Source organism: Sphaerodactylus townsendi, linkage group LG16 (assembly GCF_021028975.2).
Source record: "Sphaerodactylus townsendi isolate TG3544 linkage group LG16, MPM_Stown_v2.3, whole genome shotgun sequence".
NCBI lineage: Eukaryota > Metazoa > Chordata > Lepidosauria > Squamata > Sphaerodactylidae > Sphaerodactylus > Sphaerodactylus townsendi.
This window is the reverse complement of record NC_059440.1, coordinates 11,008,511-11,030,030: the sequence shown is the minus strand read 5'-3', so window position 1 is coordinate 11,030,030 and position 21,520 is coordinate 11,008,511. Positions and strand designations below refer to the sequence as shown.

Here is a 21,520-nt window from a genome sequence, read left to right as displayed (position 1 = left end):
GCCACAACCCATGGCTGGCAAGTCCCCCTCCTTAGTTCCTAAGGAGATCTGAAACAGTGTGCACCACTTTACTTCCAGTCAACACTTCTGCCCCCCACAACCCAATTTTACAGTTTGTGGATATGGCTTATGGCAAAAGGAAAAATCAGGCCGGCTGCCTGCAGGTTATTCTACCACATAAGAACATAAGAACGAGCCTGCTGGATCAGACCAGAGTCCATCTAGTCCAGCACTCTGCTACTCGCAGTGGCCCACCAGATGCCTTTGGGAGCTCACATGCAGGATATGAAAGCAAGGGCCTTCTGCTGCTGCTGCTCCTGAGCACCTGGTCCGCTAAGGCATCTCAGATCAAGGAGGATCAAGATTGGTAGCCAAGATTGGTAGCCAAGACCTGAAAGTTTTCCCCTTTATTCCCCTGTGCGAATCTGATCCATTTCACACGTTTGTTGACAGCAGTGAAGATACAATGCAGGAGAGGACATAACCAACCTGCGTTTCTTAAAGGAAGGGCTGGATTTAAAAGGCTGAAGATATCTCAAGGAAAACAGAGAGGGATTCTTGGGAAAGCCTCCGAGCAGGGCCTATGGAAGAGGGTGAGGGGAATCTCCTGACTGAGCAGTCCATTCGCTGCTCTTCCACAGCCCTGCCCAACCCTGTCCCTTTTGTCAACAGACAGGGGAACTGTGCTGGGCACTGACTGCCGTTCCCATCCAGAAGACACACTAGAGTGCTGTGCAGCCACAAGGTGCAGACCTCCTGGGCTCAGTGACTGTTTTAGCAAGAGAAAACTCCTAGGTCTCAGCATTGTGAGGATGAGAGGCAGCAGCAGTATCTGTCTAAAACATTACTGGAGAGGTGTGTGCAAGCTTGAGACGAGGCAGTAGTTCTTAGCCCGACACCCTCATTTGAAGAAGCAGAACAAGAGGAGTTTGGATTTATACCCCACCTTTCTCTCCTGCAAGGAGACTCAAGGTGGCCTACAAGCTCCTTTCCCTTCCTCTCTCCACAAAGAAACCTTGTGAGGTAAGTGGGGCTGAGAGAGTTCCAAAAAACTGTGACTAGCCCAAGGTCACCCAGCAGGAATGTAGGAGTGCGGAAACACATCTGGTTCACCAGATAAGCCACCGCCACTCAGGTGGAGGAATGGGGAATCAAACCTGGCTCTCCAAATTAGAATCCACCTGCTCTTATTCACTATGCTGGCGCTCTGGAAGATAACCAGCCTGGTCTTCCATACAGGATTGTATTCTCCATGTGTGAACCACTCTGAAAAGTGTGTGTGTGTGTGGGGGGGGGGGGGATGCTAAATACTTTTATTGTAGAAGCAGCCTCTGGGAAGAGACAGAGAAACCACTTCCATGTTTGTTGTGCTGTGTATGTTCCAACCAATGGCCACTGCACAGAGTGGCCCTTTGGCCATTCTCACTTCAGCTCAAAAAAAATAATTCCAAAACCAAATCAGGTCCACAGCAAGTTAAGCATTTATTTAATACGCCTGGTAAGAATGGCCAAGAAGGGAGCCCTCTTCAGACAGATGCCCAGTTGTTCCCAGCTGCCAACAGAAAGGGTCTGCCAATCGTTCTGCAGTCACAGGAAACAAAACTAGTAACAAAACACTGGAAGTCCAACTCGCTTCGAAATTCATTGTCTACTTTTGTAAGAAGAAATTCCTGGAAGAGAGGCTTGTTGATAAGTAACAGCCACAATAGCTAAATGGAACCTCCAAGTACAGTGGCAGCTTATCTTTAGATACATGGACAAACAACGAGAAACTTTGACCTTCAGGCCTTTCTCTATGGACTTCCCCGAGGGATCTGGCAGAATTAGATGGGCTTTGGCTTGATATCACAAGGCAGAGGCGGAGCTCCAGGGTCATTTCTGCTGCCCCCTGACCTCACCCATGCCCCAAAGGACTGACAGGCCCACCCCTGCCTTGCCCTCAAGTCAAGGCCAAAGGGGCCAGGCCTGTCAGCTTCACGCCCTGTGCCCTCAGCTCCAAACACAAGCCCAGTTGCTAACAATATTAAATTCCAAAAGGCCTCGTAATGTAGGAAAATAAAACCAACATCCTGCAGCCTTACCCAATCCTGGTAAACAGCTTCCCATGGGCATGGAGAAAACTCAGGACAAGCCTTTTGCTCAGCTGCATGGGGGGAAAAGAGAGGGGGGAAAAGAGATGGCAAAGAAGATGAGAAAACAATTCAAACTCTGCTCTCTTTCTCCCCTTTCCTGTGAACGAGCTCACAGTCCCGGGTGACAGGATAACCTGGCTGGGATGTGGGGGTGGGTAGGCAGATGGGAACCAAATGGCCGTGCCCCGGCCCTCGCTCACGAGTGCCAAACAGCTGGGCCGGAGAGCCACGCCAAGTGTACGGCACCCTCTGCTGGCGGCCAGCCCCCTCTGCAATGGGAGCGGGCGAGGGGCAGGGGGAGGGGATAACTTCCTCTTCCAAAACTGCCAGGGCTCTCAAAGTCACTGGACCCTCCCCCCCCCCCCCTGCAGCCCAGCAAGCAGAGACCCTGTGAAAGAACCAGCCCTGCAAGGAAATGGAATGGCCAGAGCCCAGCCAGGCAAGTCAGGAAGACCTTTCAAAGCTGACTGGAGGAGAGGAAAATATACCAGCCGGGACTGAAAGCATGATGAGTACATGCACAGCGCCACTGAGCAAGCATGCCAGCGGCCGCACCCATGCGACACTGCCCCATGCACCCACGCACAGAGGAGAGCCCAGAACCAAGCCACCTCCACGGCCCACAGCCAAGCCAGCCCTAGAGAAAGAGTCCTCCAACCTTTGAGTGACACCACACTCTTCTATATCAAAACACCACCTAGGATCTCTCTGGTTGTTCCAGTCAGGTTTGCTTCCTCTCCCTGCATCTCCGGCTTTTAAAGGGGCAGCCTGGTGTAGTGGTTAGAGTCCTGGGCTCAGAGCCCTGTTCACATGAAACCAACTAGCAGTCCTTGGGCCAGCCACACACACTCAGTGAACTCAAAATGGCGCATATGCACTTATGTATAACCATCTCCGCTGCCTGAAGCAAGACCCTGGCCCTGCTCCCCTCTGCCAACCCTAGGCAAGGCCAGCTTCTTGCTCCCTAATAGTCAGCAAGTGTGTCACGGCCGGAATCACTAGGATGTTGTGGGTTTTCCAGGTTGTGTGGCCACATTCCAGTAGTATTGTATTCCAGCATTTTGCCTGCATCTGTGGCTGGAATCTAGACCCTCTGAAGATGCCAGCGTCAGGAAAATACTACTGGAACATGGCCATACAACCCGGAAACCCACAACATCCTACACACTAAGATGCTTTACACCAGGATTCCCCAACCTTTTTGAGCCTGCGGGCAGTTCTAGAATTCTGACACGACACATTGGGCACAGCAACAAAACAGTTGCTGCAGGAGGGGGAGATGGTCAGAAAATGATTGTCACAGCCTAACTTCAGTAACACGGGGTAGATCTTTGCACTGTGGTGGCAGCGGCTGCCAAAGCAACACCTGCGCAGCCAATCAAATCAACAGTCCATCAGAAACCCTACTTGGCCCCACCCACTTCCTAAGAACACTTGGTATTGGCGAGTGCCATGGGACCCATAAGCACCATGTTGGAAAACAATGCTTTAGATGGAGTCAGAACCTTGAAGAAGGAGTAGTAGTAGTTTGGATTTATATCCCACCTTTCTCTCCTGTAAGGAGACTCAAGGTGTCTTACAAGAGCCTTTCCCTTCCTCTCCTCACAACAGACACCTTGTGATGTAGGTGGGGCTGAGAGAACTCTGAGAGAACTGTGACTAGCCCAAGGTCACCCGGCAGGAATGTAAGAGTGTGGAAACACATCTGATTCACCAGATAAGCCTCTGCCACGCAGGTGAAGGAGTGGGGAATCAAACCTGGTTCTCCAGATTAGAATCCACCTGCTCTTAACCACTACACCACGTTGGCTCTTGGTGCATTCTAGTCCGCTCTGACCGGCGGTTTCTCTCCGGGGTCTCAAGCACAGGGCTTTCACAACCCCTAAGACCAGACCTTTCTTTGCTGGAAATTTCATGGAATGAACACAGAATGACTGCCAACCAGCTGCTTAAACGCTGAACCGTGGGCCCGCCTTCTTGAGCTCCCTAAGCTCACTGGTGGATAAGAGAGCCCGCTCTGTTATTCTCTCTTGTGGAATCGGCACTGTTACAACCAAGCAAAGAACCTGCGTGCGTGGAGGGAGCAGCACCGGGATGGAGTGCTGGATCGAGATCAGGGAGCAGAAACTGGGAGGGGGACCCTAAGCCAGATGCATCCTGCGTAAGATGGCCTCATCTGTGCTGCCATGGGCTCCTTGGAGGAAGGGTGGGGACACCACAGGGTGCCAAAGAAAGGAAAGACAACTACCACTTGCCTCCCTCTTTGCAGATGTAAGGCTGAAACGGGGACAGCGTAACTCCAGGGAAAGGGAGGTGAAGGCCAAGACGCAGGTGGTGCTCTCCCAATCCCTCCACAAATATGTGGTCGCCTTGCCCTAACCTTGGCCCCTGCCACACTAGCACATTCCCACCTCACTGCTGGATAAAGACCTGCAATGCCTACCTACCCCCCCCCCCCCAATTTGCATTTGGTGAGTGTACTGGAAACTGAAGCAAACTGGGCGCTTCTGAGCACTGACGTCAGAGACCAAAACACTCCAAGGCCTGCCCCCTTTGGCTTACGCTTTTGACAGCCTGTGCTGCTTGTCTCCCCCATGGTTGGATCTGGGGGGCTGGAAACAGTGCAGTTGGAGGAGGAGGAGGAGGAGGAGGAGGAGGAGGAGGAGGAGGTGGAAGAGGAGATTAGATTTATATCCCCCTTTCTCTCCTGTAAGGAGACTCAAAGGGTTTCTCTCCACATAACAAACACCCTGTGAGGTGGGTGGGGCTGAGAGAGCTCCGAAGAACTGCGGCTAGCCCAAGGTCACCCAGCTGGTGTGTGTCAGAATGCCCAAGCTAATCTGGTTCACCCAATAAGCCTCTGCCATTCAGAGTTCTCCATATTCTCTAATATGGAGAACTGGGTTCTCCAAACCCAGTTCTCCATATTAGAGTGAACATGCTCTTAAGCACTGCACCACGCTGGCTTACTGTGGGGTTTGCTGTGGGGCTAGAAACAGCGCACAGTCTAAGAGGTGTGGTAGGGCTCAATATGCCTCAGCATTTCCTCCCCTGAAAATCCGGAAGGGCAAAGGTCCTGGGGAGGGCAGGGAGGCACATTATAGTGCAGTCAGTCAGTGACTATAAACCTGATGCCAACCAGCGGAACCCTACAGCAGCTCTGTCACCCTGACAAACTCAGCACTGGGGCAGAGACAGCATGAAGGGGTCAAATCCGGGCCAGCGGCTGCTTTCCAAATGACTCCTCTCCTCATGTGACTCACCTGCCTACCAGGCCCCTGGGAACCTCCTGCTTCTCACAGGCAGAGGGAAACAGAGACCTGGCCCTGGGAGAGGAAGCAGCGTCACCTGCTCTTTGTGGCAGCAGTGGGGAAGAGGAACACTTCCCCAAAGCTGCGGTGGCAAACTGCACCTCTCCCGCCTGTGAGCCGCAGAGAGGAAAAAGTCCCCCACCACTTCCTGCTGCCCTGACAGCTCCGTTGCATCACGGCTTTCCCAGTTGCCCTCTCACGCAAACCCTCGCCTTGACCTCAGGAGGGACGGGCGCAAAGGCTGAAACCGAACTGAGGCTGCCCTGCCACAGGACAGGAGGGGGCTCCGGCTCTTGCCGTACCTGAAGCCCAGCAGGGATGCCCCCTGGCGCAAATGTCCCGGGGATAAGTCGGTGAAGGGGGATGCAGGAAAAAAAGAAAGCTACACAGAGGCTTCCTAAGCAGCAGACCTGCTTACCAACAGACAATACTAAATGCCTGCTTTGAACCCTCACTTTAGCAACAGCAAACATCTGGTTGAGAACAGCAGATCTGGGCACAGAATCACTTGGAAGAGACCCCAAGAGCCATCAAGTCCAACCCCCTGCCGTGCAGGAACACACAACCAAAGCACTCCTGACAGATTGCCATCCAGCCTCTCTTTAAAATCCTCCAAAGCAGGAGATTCCACCACACTCTGAGGTAGTGCGTTCTACTGTCGAATAGCCCTGACTGTCAGGAAGTTTTTCCTGATGTTGAGGTGGAATCTCTTCTCCTCCACCTTGAACCCATTCCTCCTGGTCTGTGAGGCAGCAGTAAACAAGCTTGCTCCCTCACCAACATGATGTCCCTTCAAATATCTAACATGGCTGTCATGTCACCTCTTAACCTTCTCTTCACCAAGAATACCCAGTTCCTTAAGTCTCTCCTCGTAGGGCATAAATTCCAGACCCAGCTGGTTGTTAGCGAGTTGTCCTTTTCTTTCATCTCTTCCATTCTGCCCCAGCCACCAATGAGCCAATCCTGCTGGCAGGGGGCAGGGGAGGGGTCCTGCAACAGGCCTTTCCAGTCCTTCCCCCATAAGGGCCCCTGGCAGGCAGGTGGCTGAGGCCAGATCAGAGACCTGGGTACAGGCCCAAGCCCTTCTGGCCTCATCCCAAGAGCCGAAAAAGGCACCTGGACATTGGTTCCCAGATGGGAACAGGGGACCAAATAAGGGAAGAATTCCAACACAGCTGCTGGGGAAGGGGGGGGGAGGAGGGTAGAGAGAAGCTGTTTCAAGTTAAAAATTGTGACTTCAGGTTTGGAAGTAAATTTCGGTATCTGTTCTTTATCAAGGACGGCAAACCTTCTCCCTGCGCATCTGCAGAGCAGAATGTGCCATCGGACGGGGTTGGAAAAAGAGGTCTTCGCTGAGATACCGGATGTGGACGGAGGTGACAATCCTTTTACCCGGGGGGGGGGGGGGTACCTGATGGGGTCCAAACTAGCAGACAAGCAAGACCACTCAACAGACCTCCAGTTTCCAGAGCCACAGTCTTGTCCGCTTGTAGAAAGACGAGTCACACACACTCAGTTCTAAAGCATGGGCTTGCTGTGAACACAACACAGCACATGCGTGCATTTATGTGAAACCATCTCCGTTGCCTGGAGCTTCTGGGAATGAGAGCAGAATGTACACAAGCCCCTCCTGTGCAACAGTGCTCGGGCACCAAGATCCCTGGGCACGCTCCTCTCTGCCAGCCCTTGGACTAAACCGAGCAAACTAGGACTGAACGCAGAACCCAACAGACCAAACCTCTTCGCGTTCTATCCACTTCTCTGAAAGATTCTAGCCCTTGCTGCTTCTCGTGAACTTGGAAGCTTGAAGCCTCAGAAGTCAGCGAATGGCAGGGCAGGACTGTGAGCAGAAGGGGATGGTGGGGGGGGTAGGCCCTTCATCATGCTGCTGAACACTTCGCCCTTCCCCGCAGCTGACGAAGGACGAGAACGCTTTGCAAAAAGAACACAAGAGAAGCAATCACTCTTGGTTGACACCTCATATTCAGAGGGGTTTTTTTTTTTTTTTTAAAAGACACAGGTCTGGTCCAAACCAAAGCAGCAGCTTAAGTCTCTGCAGAAAGCACGAGGGATGTCCAGGACTGGAGGGGGGGGGGTTGCTTGTCCACTAGGACAACAGAGACTTCTCCTGACCTTGCAAGGAGCCCCCTGTCTGTCGAAGCCCTCCCGTCCTCTTCCTTTCTACCACAAATGGCAAGTTTCCTCTGCACGTCTGGAAACTCTTGGTGGTAACTTCACCCTCCCCCTCACAGGTGCTAACAAAAGGTCAAGCGGGTTAAGACGGAAGAGAAAGGCTGCTGGCAGGTTCTGCTATAAACTTGTGGACAGGTCTGAGAGCGTGACGCTCAAGCTACAGGGATAGGACGCTAGCTCAATGCCCCAGACAGCTTCTGCTCTCAAGTGTTGGGAACTGGGGACAGCAGCGGTTGTCGGTCGGGGTGGGAACAGCAGCCACCCGGAGCCGCATGCCGTGCGTCACGTACCAAAGCCAGCAGAGCTGGGCATGTGGTTTCCGCGTCTAACCAGCCCAACTGCAGCCTGGTGCCCGTGGCTTCCTCCCCAGAGAACTTCTCCCTCGTTTAGAGGAAAGAGACTCAACCTCACGAGCTCGAAATGAAACAGCTCAAGTCAAAATAAAGCCCTGAAGTGGTTTTGGTGACCGGGGTCAAGTAGCACAGCGTGGGGCGGGGGGGGGGGGGGGGAGAAGCAGCACGAAGATTGCCAGTCAAGATGTGAGGGCGAGAACCCCAACCTGCGAACTCTCTCTGAAACAGAAAGTGGAAAAAAAGAATCCTAGCGTACGCTTTAATATGCCCAGTTGCAGATCTCTGTGATACCTTTTGAGCACGGCACAGCAAGCAACCAAATCTTGCAATGGCTGTGTTGGCGCTCCAAATTTCTCTGCCGGGCGTCACCATTAACAGGGCAAGCCAGACACTGGAGAGAGCGCTGCAAGAGGTCAGCTGTCCGGCACTGACTTCCCAACCCCAGTCAACAGCTCTTCAGTACATCTCATTGGTCTAGAGATATTTTCCTTCTGGAAGCCACCATGGGCCAAACACAGGTGGAATAGAAGAGACCCAGCCAATGTCATACCCCAAACCAATTCCCGTACGATGCCACAACTCGTGCGATATGGTTCTGCCACTGATGTTCTGTCAGCTCAAGGGCAAGGCAAGCCTCAGTCACGGATCATCACAGCCCTCTATTCCAGAACAGGCAGCCCAAGGCCGGCACGGCCTCCTGCCCCACTCCACCATTACTGCCATGTGCTTCCCTGGCCAGTGGAGCCTTGGTCCCAGTAGCCTTGCTTCTTTGGAAGCAGACCATGAGGGTGCCCAGGGGCCTAATGATAACCCTGTGCCAGGCAGGAAATGTGCCCCCTCCTCCTGGGCCCCTTGCCTCATCATTAGCAGAACTGCTGTTCCCTGCATCCCAGCTGCAGGGCACCAAAAGCAACTGCAAGAAACACAACAGCCAAAGCCCACAGGAGTCATTCTACCACACTAAAAACCTTCCTCTATTAGAAGAAGAAGTTTGGATTTATACTCCACCTTTCTCTCCTGTAAGGAGACTCAAGGTGGCTTGCAAACTCCTTTTCCCTTCCTCTCCCCACACCTTGGGAGACAGGTGGGGCTGAGAGTTCTGAGAGAACTGCGACCAGCCAAGGTCACCCAGCAGGAATGTAGGGTGCGGAAACACATCTGGTTCACCAGATAAGCCTCTGCCACTCAGGTGGAGGAGTGGGAATCAGACCCGGTTCTCCAGATTAGAACCCACCTGCTCTTAACCACTACACCTCTCTCTCGGAAGCAGCGTTGCTGTTTGGCTTGGGGCATACAAGCTGCTAGACAACCTGTTAACAGCCAACTTGCACGTGTGCTGCCCCTGCTGCTGCAAATCAGGTTGGCTAGAAAGCAAGCAAAGAGAACAGCCACAACACTGCTCCTCCGGTCTGTGCCTGTCCTGGGCATGGAGGTTCCTCTCCAGCTTGGCAAAACAGGAGAAACAGCTCCACACAGTGGCAGGAGGGAACATTGCCCAATGCAGAGCCAACCCTCTCAGGGTGCCCAGAGGTCCCATTCATAAAACGTCCAGAAAGAAAGCCACATCCTGGCACCACAAGACTCACATCAGTGGGGCTGAGGCTCCCGAGCCCGTTGTCTTGCTCTGAGTCTCGGCCGGACTCGTGGCTCTGGGAGGAGCGAGGGTGAGAAGGATGGATCCACAACTCCAGGCGGGTGGCATCGTCGCCGACGGGCCGGAACGCCGCATTCTTCCCCTTCCCCCTCCGGCTGGGACTCTGCTTCTGTTCCACCTGCTCAACCTATGCAGAGGAGAACGGAGACAAGACACTAGGGTGGGAGAGGGCACTACAGGGCCTTGGAAGGAGGCCGAGAAAGGCCCTCCCGTCCCCTCACCTTCCGCTTGATCTCCTCAAAGAGGCTCATGAGGCTTTCCTTGGCAGTCAGGATGGGGTTGCTGGCGGCCAAGCTGCGCATATAGTAGAACACGGCATCCAACTTCCTCCTCTGCAAAGAAACAACCAGACGGCCACTACAAGAACTAGCAGGGTCTCTGTGTGACCTCTTCCAGAGGCACCAGCTCTAGGGGACCTTGGGATTCACCACTCCAAAGAATCTACCAAAGAATCTACCACAGGTATCCCTCCAGCACTCAGTGGAGCAGAAGAGAACAGAGAGGAACCAGGGGTGTGTGTGTGTGGGGGGGGGGGGGGCAGGACTTTGGGCCAAAAGGTTTTTTAAGAAACAACCTACACATGCCCAAAATGTATCATTCAGACCCACCCAGGGTCCCTTGTCAGCAGCAGCAGGCATTTCACAGCAGGTCTAACTAATCACAGCTCGGTTCACCTTTCTCAAAGCTACAGAGTTCAGGCGATTTAAGTTCGGACTGTATCTTACCGTGTAGACAGCGAGGAGAGCCAACTGATTATATGGACGTCCGTTCTTGGGGGCGACGTGCTGTGCCTTCATGTACCAGCTGAGGACGAAAGTGACGGTGAAACTGACAATCCGGCCTTTGGTAAGACCAAGGACATTAAACTGGGGCTTACAGGCATTAAATCCAGCCAGAAGGCTGGTGCTCTTGGCCCCACCCCCCACAGGCTGCCTGTGGCTACAGAATGCCACTGCTACCCCTTACATTTGCAATGCTTGCCCCAAACAACTAGATAGCGAAATCTTCCCCTCTGTTTTTCAATTCCTGCCTCAAAACCCGCCTTTTCCACCACTTGTTAATTTACTTGATTACATTTACATCCCAGCTTTTTTTCCCACAACAGAACTTAAGGCAACATGGAGAAGTTTGCACATCCAAACACTGGCCAGACTCAGGCCTGCTTAGGCCTAGAAAGACAGCTGAATCCTATGTGTTCCATGGTGCCTTTGGCTTCTCCCTGATTCCTTGCTTGCAAGTGGAATGAAGACTGGAGGTCTCTGCACCTGCATGTTCACATTCACCCATGGAATCTGTCATCTAACCCCTGTGATTTCCCTCTGCTGCCTTCTCTACTAGTGAAATTCCAAATGCATGCCCCTTTGGGGCAGAGGCCTTGCTTCTGTTGCTCAGGAAAGCAGCACGCACATGCAGTAGTAGTACTACTACTACTACTAGTAGTAGTAGTAGTAGAAGAAGAAGAGGAGGAGGAGTTTGGAATTATATCCCCCTTTTCTCTCCTTTAAGGGTTTACAATCTCCTTTCACTCCCCCCGACCTCACAACAAGCACCCTGTGAAGTGGGTGGGGCTGAGAAAGCTCCAAAGAACTGTGACTAGCCCAAGGTCACCCAGCTGGCGTGTGTGGGAGTGCACAGGCTAACCTGAATTCCCCAGATAAGCCTCCACAGCTCAAGTGGCAGAATGGGGAATCAAACCCAGTTCTCCAGATTAGGGTGCACCTGCTCTTAACCACTACACCACGCTGGCAGAACTGCCCCAGGTACAACTCCTGCCGAACTCCTCAGCACAACAGCTAAAGTTGATTTCCTGAACAACGCCCAGCTCCTTTCCACTCTTACGTTTCCCCTCATGGTACATGGTTCTGTCATCCACATTCTAGAGACTTCACAGCCTCCTGCCTGCCCAGCACAGCCCAATCCAGGATCAGCTGGGGCCCAGGCCACACCAAGACGCCCCCCAGCTGCATTTTGCAGAGCAGCAGCGTTCCCTCTCACCTTCGCGCTCTCCCGTAGTTTGGTGTGTCGCTGCCTTGCTCCATGTACCTGCAGATGTCCCCTTGGCAGATCAGGCTCCTCTGGGCACTGATGAGAGCGTATTTCACCTGGCAAAGGCAGAGTCAATGAGACACCATGGATGCCAGCAGTTGGCTGGCAGCCAGACAACTGGTGGGGGAGAGCACAAGGAAGACTGCGGATAGGCCTCTGCAGGAAACTCTCACATGGTAAAGGGATCAAAGAAAGACGGCAAGTTTCAAAAGGGTATTGGCAAAAAATGACATTCACACATTTATTTGGAATGTGTCGTGATGCATGCCTAGTATCAGAAGAGCAGGCCGATTTATTGGGTGCTGTGAAACTGCCTAGAGCAGTGGTTCTCAACCTTCCTAATGCCACAACCCTTTAATACAGTTTCCTCATCTTGTGGTGACCCCCAACCATAAAATTATTTGTGTCTCAGTTCCTAAGACCATCGGAAATATGTGTTTTCCGATGGTCTCAGGCAGGGGTCTGAAACCTGTGGCTCTCCAGATGTTCATGGACTACAATTCCCATCAGCCCAATGGGAATTGTAGTCCATGAACATCTGGAGAGCTGCAGGTTGTAGACCACTGGTCTTAGCAACCCCTGTGAAAGGGTTGTTCAACCCCCAAAGGGGTCGCGACCCACAGGTTGAGAACCGCTGGGCTACAGGCATCTAGTTGGCCACTGTATAAACAGACTGATGGACATGATCGGCCTTTAATTTGATCCAGTGTGGCTTTTCTTATGTTCTCACGCAACTCAAAGAGCAAGATTAGACAAGACAGTAATCCGCACGGACACCACTTCCACTTAAAATGACTTTAAAATGGAGTGAGGGCTCAATCCTGATTTGGCTCCAAATGAGAGCCCCCCCCCCCCCCCCCCCGCAATATTTTCAAATGCCAACACAGCAGGGGAAAAGAGGGTGATGGGCGTGGAGAGTAAAACTTAGCTCTTGTAGCCTTTTAAGACAATTTAAAAATGGCAGCAGTGTCAGCCACGAGTGTCCCTGTGTCACATCTAATTTGGCCTTAAGACATAGCCTTGCAAAGGCCCATGTGGCTGCCACCCATGAAACTTCCAGCCCCCCTGACTGAGGAAGAAGCAAGCCCCCACACCGCCTTTTCTGGCCGGGAGCAGCGTCAGGACTCACCATCTTCTGCAGGGGCTTGCTGCGAACAGCCATGCCATCCATGTAATCCGCCAGCTTGAACTTGTAAGATACTTGCAGCTTCTGCAGCAAGCCATCAAAGAAAAGTGTGCCCTGCGAAGGAAAGAAGAAGATGAGTTTGGATTTATACCCCCTTTTCTCTCCTATAAGGAGACTCAAAGGGGTTTACCATCTCCTTTCCCTTCCCCCCCCCCCCGCCCCACAACAAACATCCTATGAGGTGGGTGGCGCCCAGAGAGCTCCAAAAAGCTGTGACCAGCCCAGCTGGCGTGTGCTGGAGTGCACAGGCTAATCTGGTTCCCCAGATAAGCCTTCACAGCTCATGTGGCAGAGCGGGGAATCGAACCTGGTTCTCCAAATTAGAGTGCACCTGCTCTTAACCACTACACCACACTGGTCAGGAGGAGAAGATGACTCTCAGCACCTAGTTCTGGCCCCTCTCATGGGCAATTAGGATCCCTGACAGCCAGGAGCACTTCCAGCTCAGAAGCACAGAGCTCCTTAACACCTCTGCCATTAGTTCAGCTTATTATTACGGTGTTTGACCGACTACTACATACATACAAAACAGCGAAATGGAAAACTTAAAATTTAAAACCATTGGAGTCCAAAACATCTGAAGGCCTATGTAGCCTTTTAAAAGCAAAATATTAAATGTACGAATAAGACTATGAAACAATGTTTATTAACATCTATTTAATTTTTTAAAAAATTAATGATTGGATAGGATGGACTTTATATACTTCTCAGAACTTCACAGTTTGCATAGCAACCTGCGGTTTTTGTCAGAAGGGAACTTTTCAACCCAGGCTGACTCTGAGCGCCCTAGACCAATGAACTGATCATCTTAGATTTCGCATTCTAAAATGGACAGAAAAAATGTTCTGAGAATTCAACTGTCCTTAACGTGCACAGAGACAGCCTCTCTCTTCTAGCAACCCTTCTGTATTTTCCCTCTAGAACTGCTGATGACTGGGGGGCGAGGGGGGGGGCAGGGGGCGGGGAGGTATCAGAAGGCTGACTGCTAATTAGTCTACAGTGGACCACTTCACCCCAGCTGAGATTCTTGCCAAGAACATGGCTTAGAATGTCCTCAGTCTGCACTGTCCTGCAAGAATGGTGAAACGGGATTCCGCAGCATCCTGTCCACTGACAACCAAATGAACCTGAATTTGGTCTCTCGGTTGACAAACTGAAAATGCAGTGGCGGGCCTCGTGAAAACAAAACAGGCGGTGCTGGACTGAAGTCAGGCCTCCCACGCTTCAGATGCCCAGTTCATAGTAAACAACCACAGGTAGGTCCAATGGAGACACTGAAGCCACACAGCCAAAGCCCAACAAAAGAACAGGTGGGTCACAACTCAGGTTTCAACAGTGGCCTATCCCAATTTCCCATTTAGTTGGGTCAAATTCAAACTTGACGTTTATTAGGCATCAGAAAGAAAAAATCGAATATAAAATGTACACCAGATAGGGTTTAATATAATGATACAGCTGGAAAGAGTATCAGGAGTATACAGACATCATTTATGCAAGGAGGGGAGCCCAGAAGTTTATTTCAAAGTATTAACTAGGAAACTGGCCACCATTTCCAACATCTTGGGGCCCTGATTTGATTGCAGGAGAAACAGCCAGATGAATTAACCCTAACCCTAATTTCCTAGCTAATACTTTGAAACAACCTTCTGTGCTCCCCTCCTTGCATTTAGTTGGGTGCCCTTGCGTTTTCCAGATTCAAATTCGATTGCAGTGTTTGTCCTCCATGACCACAAGGCAGCAAATTCATTAGCCCGCCACCAGAGGAAAGAGAGAGAGTGTGTGTGTGTGATGCTTTGGTTGAGGGAGCTTGTACGGCTGACTCAGCAAGTTGCTTCTCAGTTCTAACTACTAAACTGAGTCAGAAGTCTATATTGGGGACAATAAAGAGGCACCTTCCAATTACCAGGAGTACATCTGAGGGGCAGCTTCACCATTCTCCATAGCAGTGGGAGCCTTCAGTTACACAGGCTGGTGCAAAGAAAGACCACAGGATATTTTCATTGGACGGTTTTCACCAGCTTCCAGAGACCTTTTAAGGGTCCTCCTGCTGTTTGAGGGACTAGAGCACCTTCCTTATGATGAGAGGCTGCAGCGTTTGGGACTCTTTGGTTTGGAGAGGAGACGTTTGAGTGGGGATATGATTGAAGTCTATAAAATTATGCATGGGGTAGAAAATGTTGACAGAGAGAAATTTTTCTCTCTTTCTCACAATACTAGAACCAGGGGGCATCCATTGAAAATGCTGGGGGGAAGAATTAGGACTAATAAAAGGAAACACTTCTTCACGCAACGTGTGATTGGTGTTTGGAATATGCTGCCACAGGAGGTGATGATGGCCACTAACCTGGATGGCTTTAAAAAGGGCTTGGATAGATTTATGGAGGAGAAGTCGATCTACGGCTACCAGTCTTGATCTGCCTTGATCTCAGATTGCAAATGCCTTAACAGTCCAGGTGCTCCCGCAGATGGCCATTGCTTTCACATCCTGCATGTGAGCTCCCAATGGCACCTGGTGGGCCACTGCGAGTAGCAGAGAGCTGGACTAGATGGACTCTGGTCTGATCCAGCTGGCTTGTTCTTATGTTCTTATGTTTTAGGGCCTCAGCAAATCCCTCTTTTTGCTGACCTTCAGAACCAGAATATTTAGGTATTTCCCTCTGACAATATATCTGTAGTTATTATTGATTAACTGCAGTACATACTACAGTATATACAATGTTCATATAATGTATATTTGAGCACCTGTTGCAAAACATCTACTATGCTGTCTTGTAAGACACAAAGCTCAAGGACTAGGTGTAACTACTAAACTTCAGTTTATGGTAGAAATTTTAAAGAAACTGAGGCTTTTCAGGATTTTTCTCTACATTCTGGCTCTGAAGTCGCCACAACCAAGGGCAGCCATCAGTCTGTGCCGGCATAGCTGGGCCAGAGTGCTCAAAAGCATTTTGTGCCCCCTCCCCCCCACAAATCCACATTTACCTTAGTTTTGCATGGAAAAGCAGTCTGTTCCCTTCAGGCTGAAAAGGGCCTGGTGGGAACTACACTTCCCATGAGACCTTGGGGCTCACAAGGTCTCCTGGGAAGTGTAGTTCCCACCAGGCTGTTTCCAGCCTGAAGGGAACAGGCCGCTTCTCTAGCCTGCACTGTTTCAATAAGGTAAGTATGGGGGTGGGGGGCGGGGGAGTGGGGTGCTGCAGGGGGGGAATTTTCCATGCCCCCTAGACATACACCCAATGCAACCCACACGCGCCCCCTGGTAGCTCCGCCTCTTCACTAGGTGACATGTACATAGGCACACAATTAAGATGACACCAGTTCTCCACCACCACCACCCCGTAGCCAAACCAGACTGGAGGAGCTGGGCCTCCTGTTACCTCGTCCAGGATCTGGAGCAGTTTGCTGCGGAGCTCCTGGCTGTTCTCGGCAAGGGGGTCCTTGAGCAGCTGCCGGAACTTTTCGATCACCTGATAGAAGGCGTTCTTCCACAGAAGTTGGTCCACGTTCTGGGTGTCAGCAAACTCAATGTCGATCAGGAGGCAGCGTTCGTAAAGCTGCAGCATCTCAGCCCTGGAAAAGCATACCCACAGCTGCTCAACAGGCAGACACTGCAGCTGAGGCCACCTGTGGCTGGGCCCATGAAAAAACTTCAAGACAGTCTAAATGTGTTTGGACCCACACTATGTTTGCCATCAGCAGAAGGGAATTTCCATGACTTCCTCGTCCCTCTTTAGCTCCCCCCAACCTCCCTGGGAAACACAGGACTCTGAAGAATGACATGGAAGGTCCAGTGTGAAGAAAGAATGGGTGGGAACTGCCAGTTTTGTCTAGATCCAACCTTCCACCTGTTCTAACTAGGAGAAAAACTAAGAGGGGAAAAAATAGGAGCTCCTCTTCAAGAACAGGGAGACACTCCTCCCATAACACCATGCCGAGCAGCAGTGGCGTAGTGGTTAAGAGCAGGTGCACTCTAATCTGGAGAACCGGGTTTGATTCCCCATTCCGCCACTTGAGCTGTGGAGGCTTATCTGGGGAACCTGATTAGCTTGTGCACTCCAACACATGGCAGCTGGGTGACCTTGGGCTAGTCACAGTTGTTCTGAGATCTCTCAGCCCCGCGTACCTCACAGCCTGTTTGTTGTGGGGTGGGGTGGGGTGGGGGGGAGGGAAAGGAGATTGTAAGCTCCTTTGAGTCTCCTTACAGGAGAGAAAGGGTTTTTTTATAAATCCAAACTCTCTTCATGTGAACTCAGTCAGGAGCAAGTCCTGAGCTGGGATGGGGTGTGAAATAAGAGTACCTTTGACTGCAGGAGAAACAACCAGATGAATTAAAGAAGTCTCTCTGCACCAGGGGGTAGGAGAGACCTCCTGTTCTTATCCTGACTTTCTTGCCAGTCTGTATAACAAACAGACTCTTCACCATCTTCTGCTTGTTCCTTCTCCCAGCCTTGCTTGGAGAGGAGCTGAGTTTGGGACAGAGCATGGTGCCCCTTGCTAACTCTGGGTAATGCAAAGAGCAGGATGGATGGCTTTCTTCACCAAAAAGTACTGAAGGATTCCCCTGACCTCATTGAACAATGGGATGAGCTTATTACAGGCATGAAAAGTAGGCAAACAATACAGAGGTGACATATCCTTCATAGCAAGTATGGCATAGAAGAAAAAAGAAAAAAAGAAAGAAGAAGGTGGATTTATATCCCTCCTTTCTCTCCTGTAGGAGACTCAAAGGGGCTTACAAACTCCTTACCCTTCCCCCCTCACAACAAACACCTTGTGAGGTGGGTGGGGCTGAGAGAGCTCAGAAGAACTGTGACTAGCTCAAGGTCACCCAGCTGGCATGTGTTGGGAGTGCACAGTCTAATCTGAATTCCCCATCATAGTCGGCAGAGCGGGGAATCAAACCCGGTTCCTCCAGATTAGAGTACACCTGCTCTTAACCACTACGGCACTGCTGCTCCTAGCTTCATAGCTAGATGAAGCAGCTAGATAAAGGGTGGGAAGACCTGCATTCAAACTCTCCTCATTGAGTGATCTTGAACCAGGCAAAGATATACGCAAAGCTGCTGTCAGGACCAAGAGTGGCGAACCCACAAATGCCACCCTGCTCTCCTTGGAGCAAAACACAAGAGCCAAGGCAGAGATGAATGATGGCGAACAAAGAGCCCCGAGGTGAAAGAACGCACTCGCTATATGTAGATCCCAGATCTGAATATCCCTTCACACAGAAAAGCTCCCTGCAAATACACAACTAGCTCGCCACGACAGTGACCTCTGCTACTTGGTGGCTGTGCTGCTTTTCTCTTTACAACGAAGTTTTAACACAAGGGAGTGTTGAAACAAGCAGCCTTTCTTTTGTAGTCGAATGTGCTGCAGTCCATTCAACCCACTCAGGACTCTGTTCCCTCCTTTCCCTGAATGCCTGAACAAGTCCTAAATTGGAATAAGCCACTGGGGAGCCCTTATTGCTTTCCCTAGTAGGCTGGACATACGGTGTTTCCCCGAAAATAAGACAGGGTCTTATATTAATTTTTGAACCAAAAGATGCATTAGGGCTTATTTTCGGTGTAGGCCTTATTTTAGGGGAAATATGGTACTGTCACCATTCATCGGCTCTCAACAGCCCTGTTGCTTCCCTGTCACGTGTAATGTATGCTGCATCCTCATTGGCAGGGAGCACCCTGCTGGATCACACCATCCTGATCTGTAACTACTAGTAGGGCTTATTTTTGGAGCAGGGCTTATATTTTAAGCCTCCTCCAAAAATCCTGAAAAATCATGATAGGGCTTATTTTTGGGGTGGGTCTTGTTTTCAGGGAAACACGGTAGTTCTTGTGCTATACCACACAGACAGCCAAACAGAACCAGCAACTGTTACTACCCCAGCCCTCTACTCCCCCATCGTTTCCAGTCAATGGCCTCATCTCCACTCCTTCCCCCACCACTGAAAGCAAGCCTCAAACCTGAGTTGCCCCATCTTCTCCAGGCCCTCAAGACTGAGCCGGTCCCTGGAAAGGAGATTGCTCAGCTGCTGCTCCAGGTTGCTGGCTTCACGAAGGAGCGTAGAGATTTCCTGCTGGTGTAGGCCACGCATCTGCTGCTCCATCTCGAGGTTCCGAGGACTGGCCAGGACGGGGATACAGAGATAAGGCTCCACCTGGCTGGGGTAGCCAGCAGGGTAATAGGCACCAGGGAAAACCCCGTTGCTGGGGGCCACCGGATACTGCAGTGAATATCCTGGGTACGGGTACGAGGAGGTTTGGCCCACGGGACGCCCATAGTAGTAGGGGTTATCCGAGTTCTGGAACCTGTAGAAGGGGGCCTGGCGAGTGTCACCCCGAGGCACAGGAGCCACCTCGTCATCCGTGTCTAGGAAGTGCAACTGGGTGGTCTGACTTTTCAGTGCTGGCTTTTGGTCTGGATTATTGGGGTCCCAGAGGCGGCGGGCAGTGCCCCCCCGGCCCCTGCCCCGGGTCCCTTTGCTGCCACCTCCAAAGAGCAGCCTGGATCCAGAGTGAGGAGCCTCGGGAGAGCCAGTGCCACTAGTGGTAAGGTCCATGTTAGCTGGGAGGACCAGGATGCCCCGGCCCCTCCCGGGGGGCTCCCTCCTCAAGCCCTTCCCCCCTCCGGTCTCTGTAGAGTCACTTAAACTGGCACCAGATAGCTTGCGCTTCTGCTGGTCCCCATCTGTCATACAGAAGAACTCCCTGTTTGCAGTCCTGCCACCGTGCTGGGCTCCTCTGGCCTCCTTCCCATCAGTGGTCCTGTGGTTCAAGCCCCGTTTGGTCTCTGGGTCCCTTCTGGGGCCACGCGTGTCTGCCTCCACGGTCCTGTCATCATCGAGGGAGTCTGTGGACGATGTAGAGAGCTGCTTCCGGGGACGAGGCTTTTCCTTGGCCAACTCTTGTCGCCTCTTCTCTGCCTCTGCCTCTCCCCGGACTCCGTCCGTGCTGTTGTTGCTCCCAGCTGAACTGGTACTGCAGGTGCGGTATCGGTTCCGGCGCTTGTCAGATCGAGAATAACGCTTGGGAGTGCTCAGTTTGCCGTGGGCCACATCAGCGCTGCCCTTCTTGGCTCTGTCCGCTGGCTCAGCTCGCCTGCCTTTCTCCCCATGGGCAGGTTTGGTTCCTTCTTTGCTTCGGTTCCCTTCCCTGGCCTCTTGGGTTGCCTGCTTTCTGCAGCCGTTATTACTTTTCCCAGTATCCCTTTCAGGGTCATCCTCCTCCTCTCCCTTAGCGGAAGATTCCTTAGTAGCAGACTGGCTGATGGCCTCCTTGGACAAGCTTTGCAGCCGTTTCCCAGGCTGGTAGATCTGCTGATCTGGTTTCTTGACTCGCCTGATAATCTTTGGGCACCAGGTCTCAGGGACATTCACCTGGTCTGCAGGGGGTCCTGTCCCAACACCCTGTTCAGAGGGGATATTTGAATCCTGCTTGCTTCTCCCTTGTGGGTCGTGAGAGACGTGAGATTCCCCTTTGATGGGAGCAGCAGAAGCGCTGGTGTCTTCAGCCACTCTGTCCTTGGCTTCTTCAGGCCCAGAAGGCTCCTGCTTTTCCAGGGTGTGCTTGTTACGCAGCCTGGAAAGGCCAGGTTTGTAGATTTCGAGGTCTGGGCGCCTATTGTCTTTGCGATGTCGTGGTTCCTTCATGGTGTCTGCAAAACAAAAAGCACATGCGAGTGGCTGGTCATACAGAAGACAAAGAAAAAGGCCATACAGGAGCTGAACAGATGGAAAACTGGCAACAATTACAAGCACTCACTTGCCTCTGAATGCCTTGTTTCTTTCATAATGGCTGCCCTACTAAGCCTAAAAAAGGCAGCTGCTTGCACTTCAAATTCCTTCATATCTTCTCCACAATACTTTTTTTTGTAAGTTAGATGTTGTTTATTGCTTTGAAAACTTTCAAGACAGAAACGGCAACCAACAAACATCTCAGAGCAGCAGTGGCGAAGAGCAGGTGCACTCTGATCTGGAGGAAAGGGGTTTGATTCCCAGCTCTGCCACTTGAGTTGTGGAGGCTTATCTGGGGAATTCAGATTAGCCTGGGCACTCCCACACACGCCAGCTGGGTGACCTTGGGCTAGTCACAGCTTTTCGGAGCTCTCTCAGCCGCACCCACCTCCCAGGGTGTTTGTTGTGAGGGGGGAAGGGCAAGGAGATTGTAAGCCCCTTTGAGTCTCCTTCAGGAGAGAAAGGGGGGATATAAATCCAAACTCTTCCTCCTCTTCTTCTTCTTCAGATGTCTTCTGGGTTGAGACAGCACACCAACCTAAATCCGTTCAAGAAGAGCCTATTACTTGTATTTTGCTCCATCACTGCTTTATCAAACACTTTCTGGTAAGTATGGATTGAGCCTCTGATTACAAGAAGCTGAACCTGCCAAGGGCCAGGGCCAGGCAAGAGTCAACCTGGGACCTTCTGAGCAATTCCCTGTAGATCTACAGCCCTTGCTCATACCTTTTCCATTTCAGTGCTGGAACAACCAAGGATGTGTTTGCTGCTTGGACAACTTCGAAGCTGGTGGCCAGTTATTACTCTGAAGTTGTCTTATGAACACCTGACAGGACAGGTACCAAAACGTGATGCTGTTTATTCCACATCCCAATAAATCAAATATTAGCATCTACTATTTTAAACGTATATCTAG

At 51.5% G+C, this 21,520-nt stretch overlaps 1 protein-coding gene across 4 annotated transcripts in view; it reads right to left on the bottom strand.

Moving 5' to 3' along the window:
* The window catches only part of SMG6 (SMG6 nonsense mediated mRNA decay factor), a 111,110-nt gene that overhangs the window by 86,401 nt on the left and 3,189 nt on the right, over positions 1–21,520 (bottom strand). For all 4 annotated transcript variants that reach the window (XM_048518879.1, XM_048518880.1, XM_048518881.1 and 1 more), the window contains exons 2-9: positions 18,836–20,525; positions 16,253–16,445; positions 12,819–12,929; positions 11,639–11,745; positions 10,369–10,447; positions 9,865–9,975; positions 9,576–9,770; positions 2,082–2,143 (exon numbers count right to left, since the gene is read on the bottom strand). In XM_048518879.1, the coding sequence (XP_048374836.1) occupies positions 2,082–2,143; positions 9,576–9,770; positions 9,865–9,975; positions 10,369–10,447; positions 11,639–11,745; positions 12,819–12,929; positions 16,253–16,445; positions 18,836–20,525 (2,548 nt within the window). The remainder of the gene's footprint in view (positions 1–2,081; positions 2,144–9,575; positions 9,771–9,864; positions 9,976–10,368; positions 10,448–11,638; positions 11,746–12,818; positions 12,930–16,252; positions 16,446–18,835; positions 20,526–21,520) is intronic.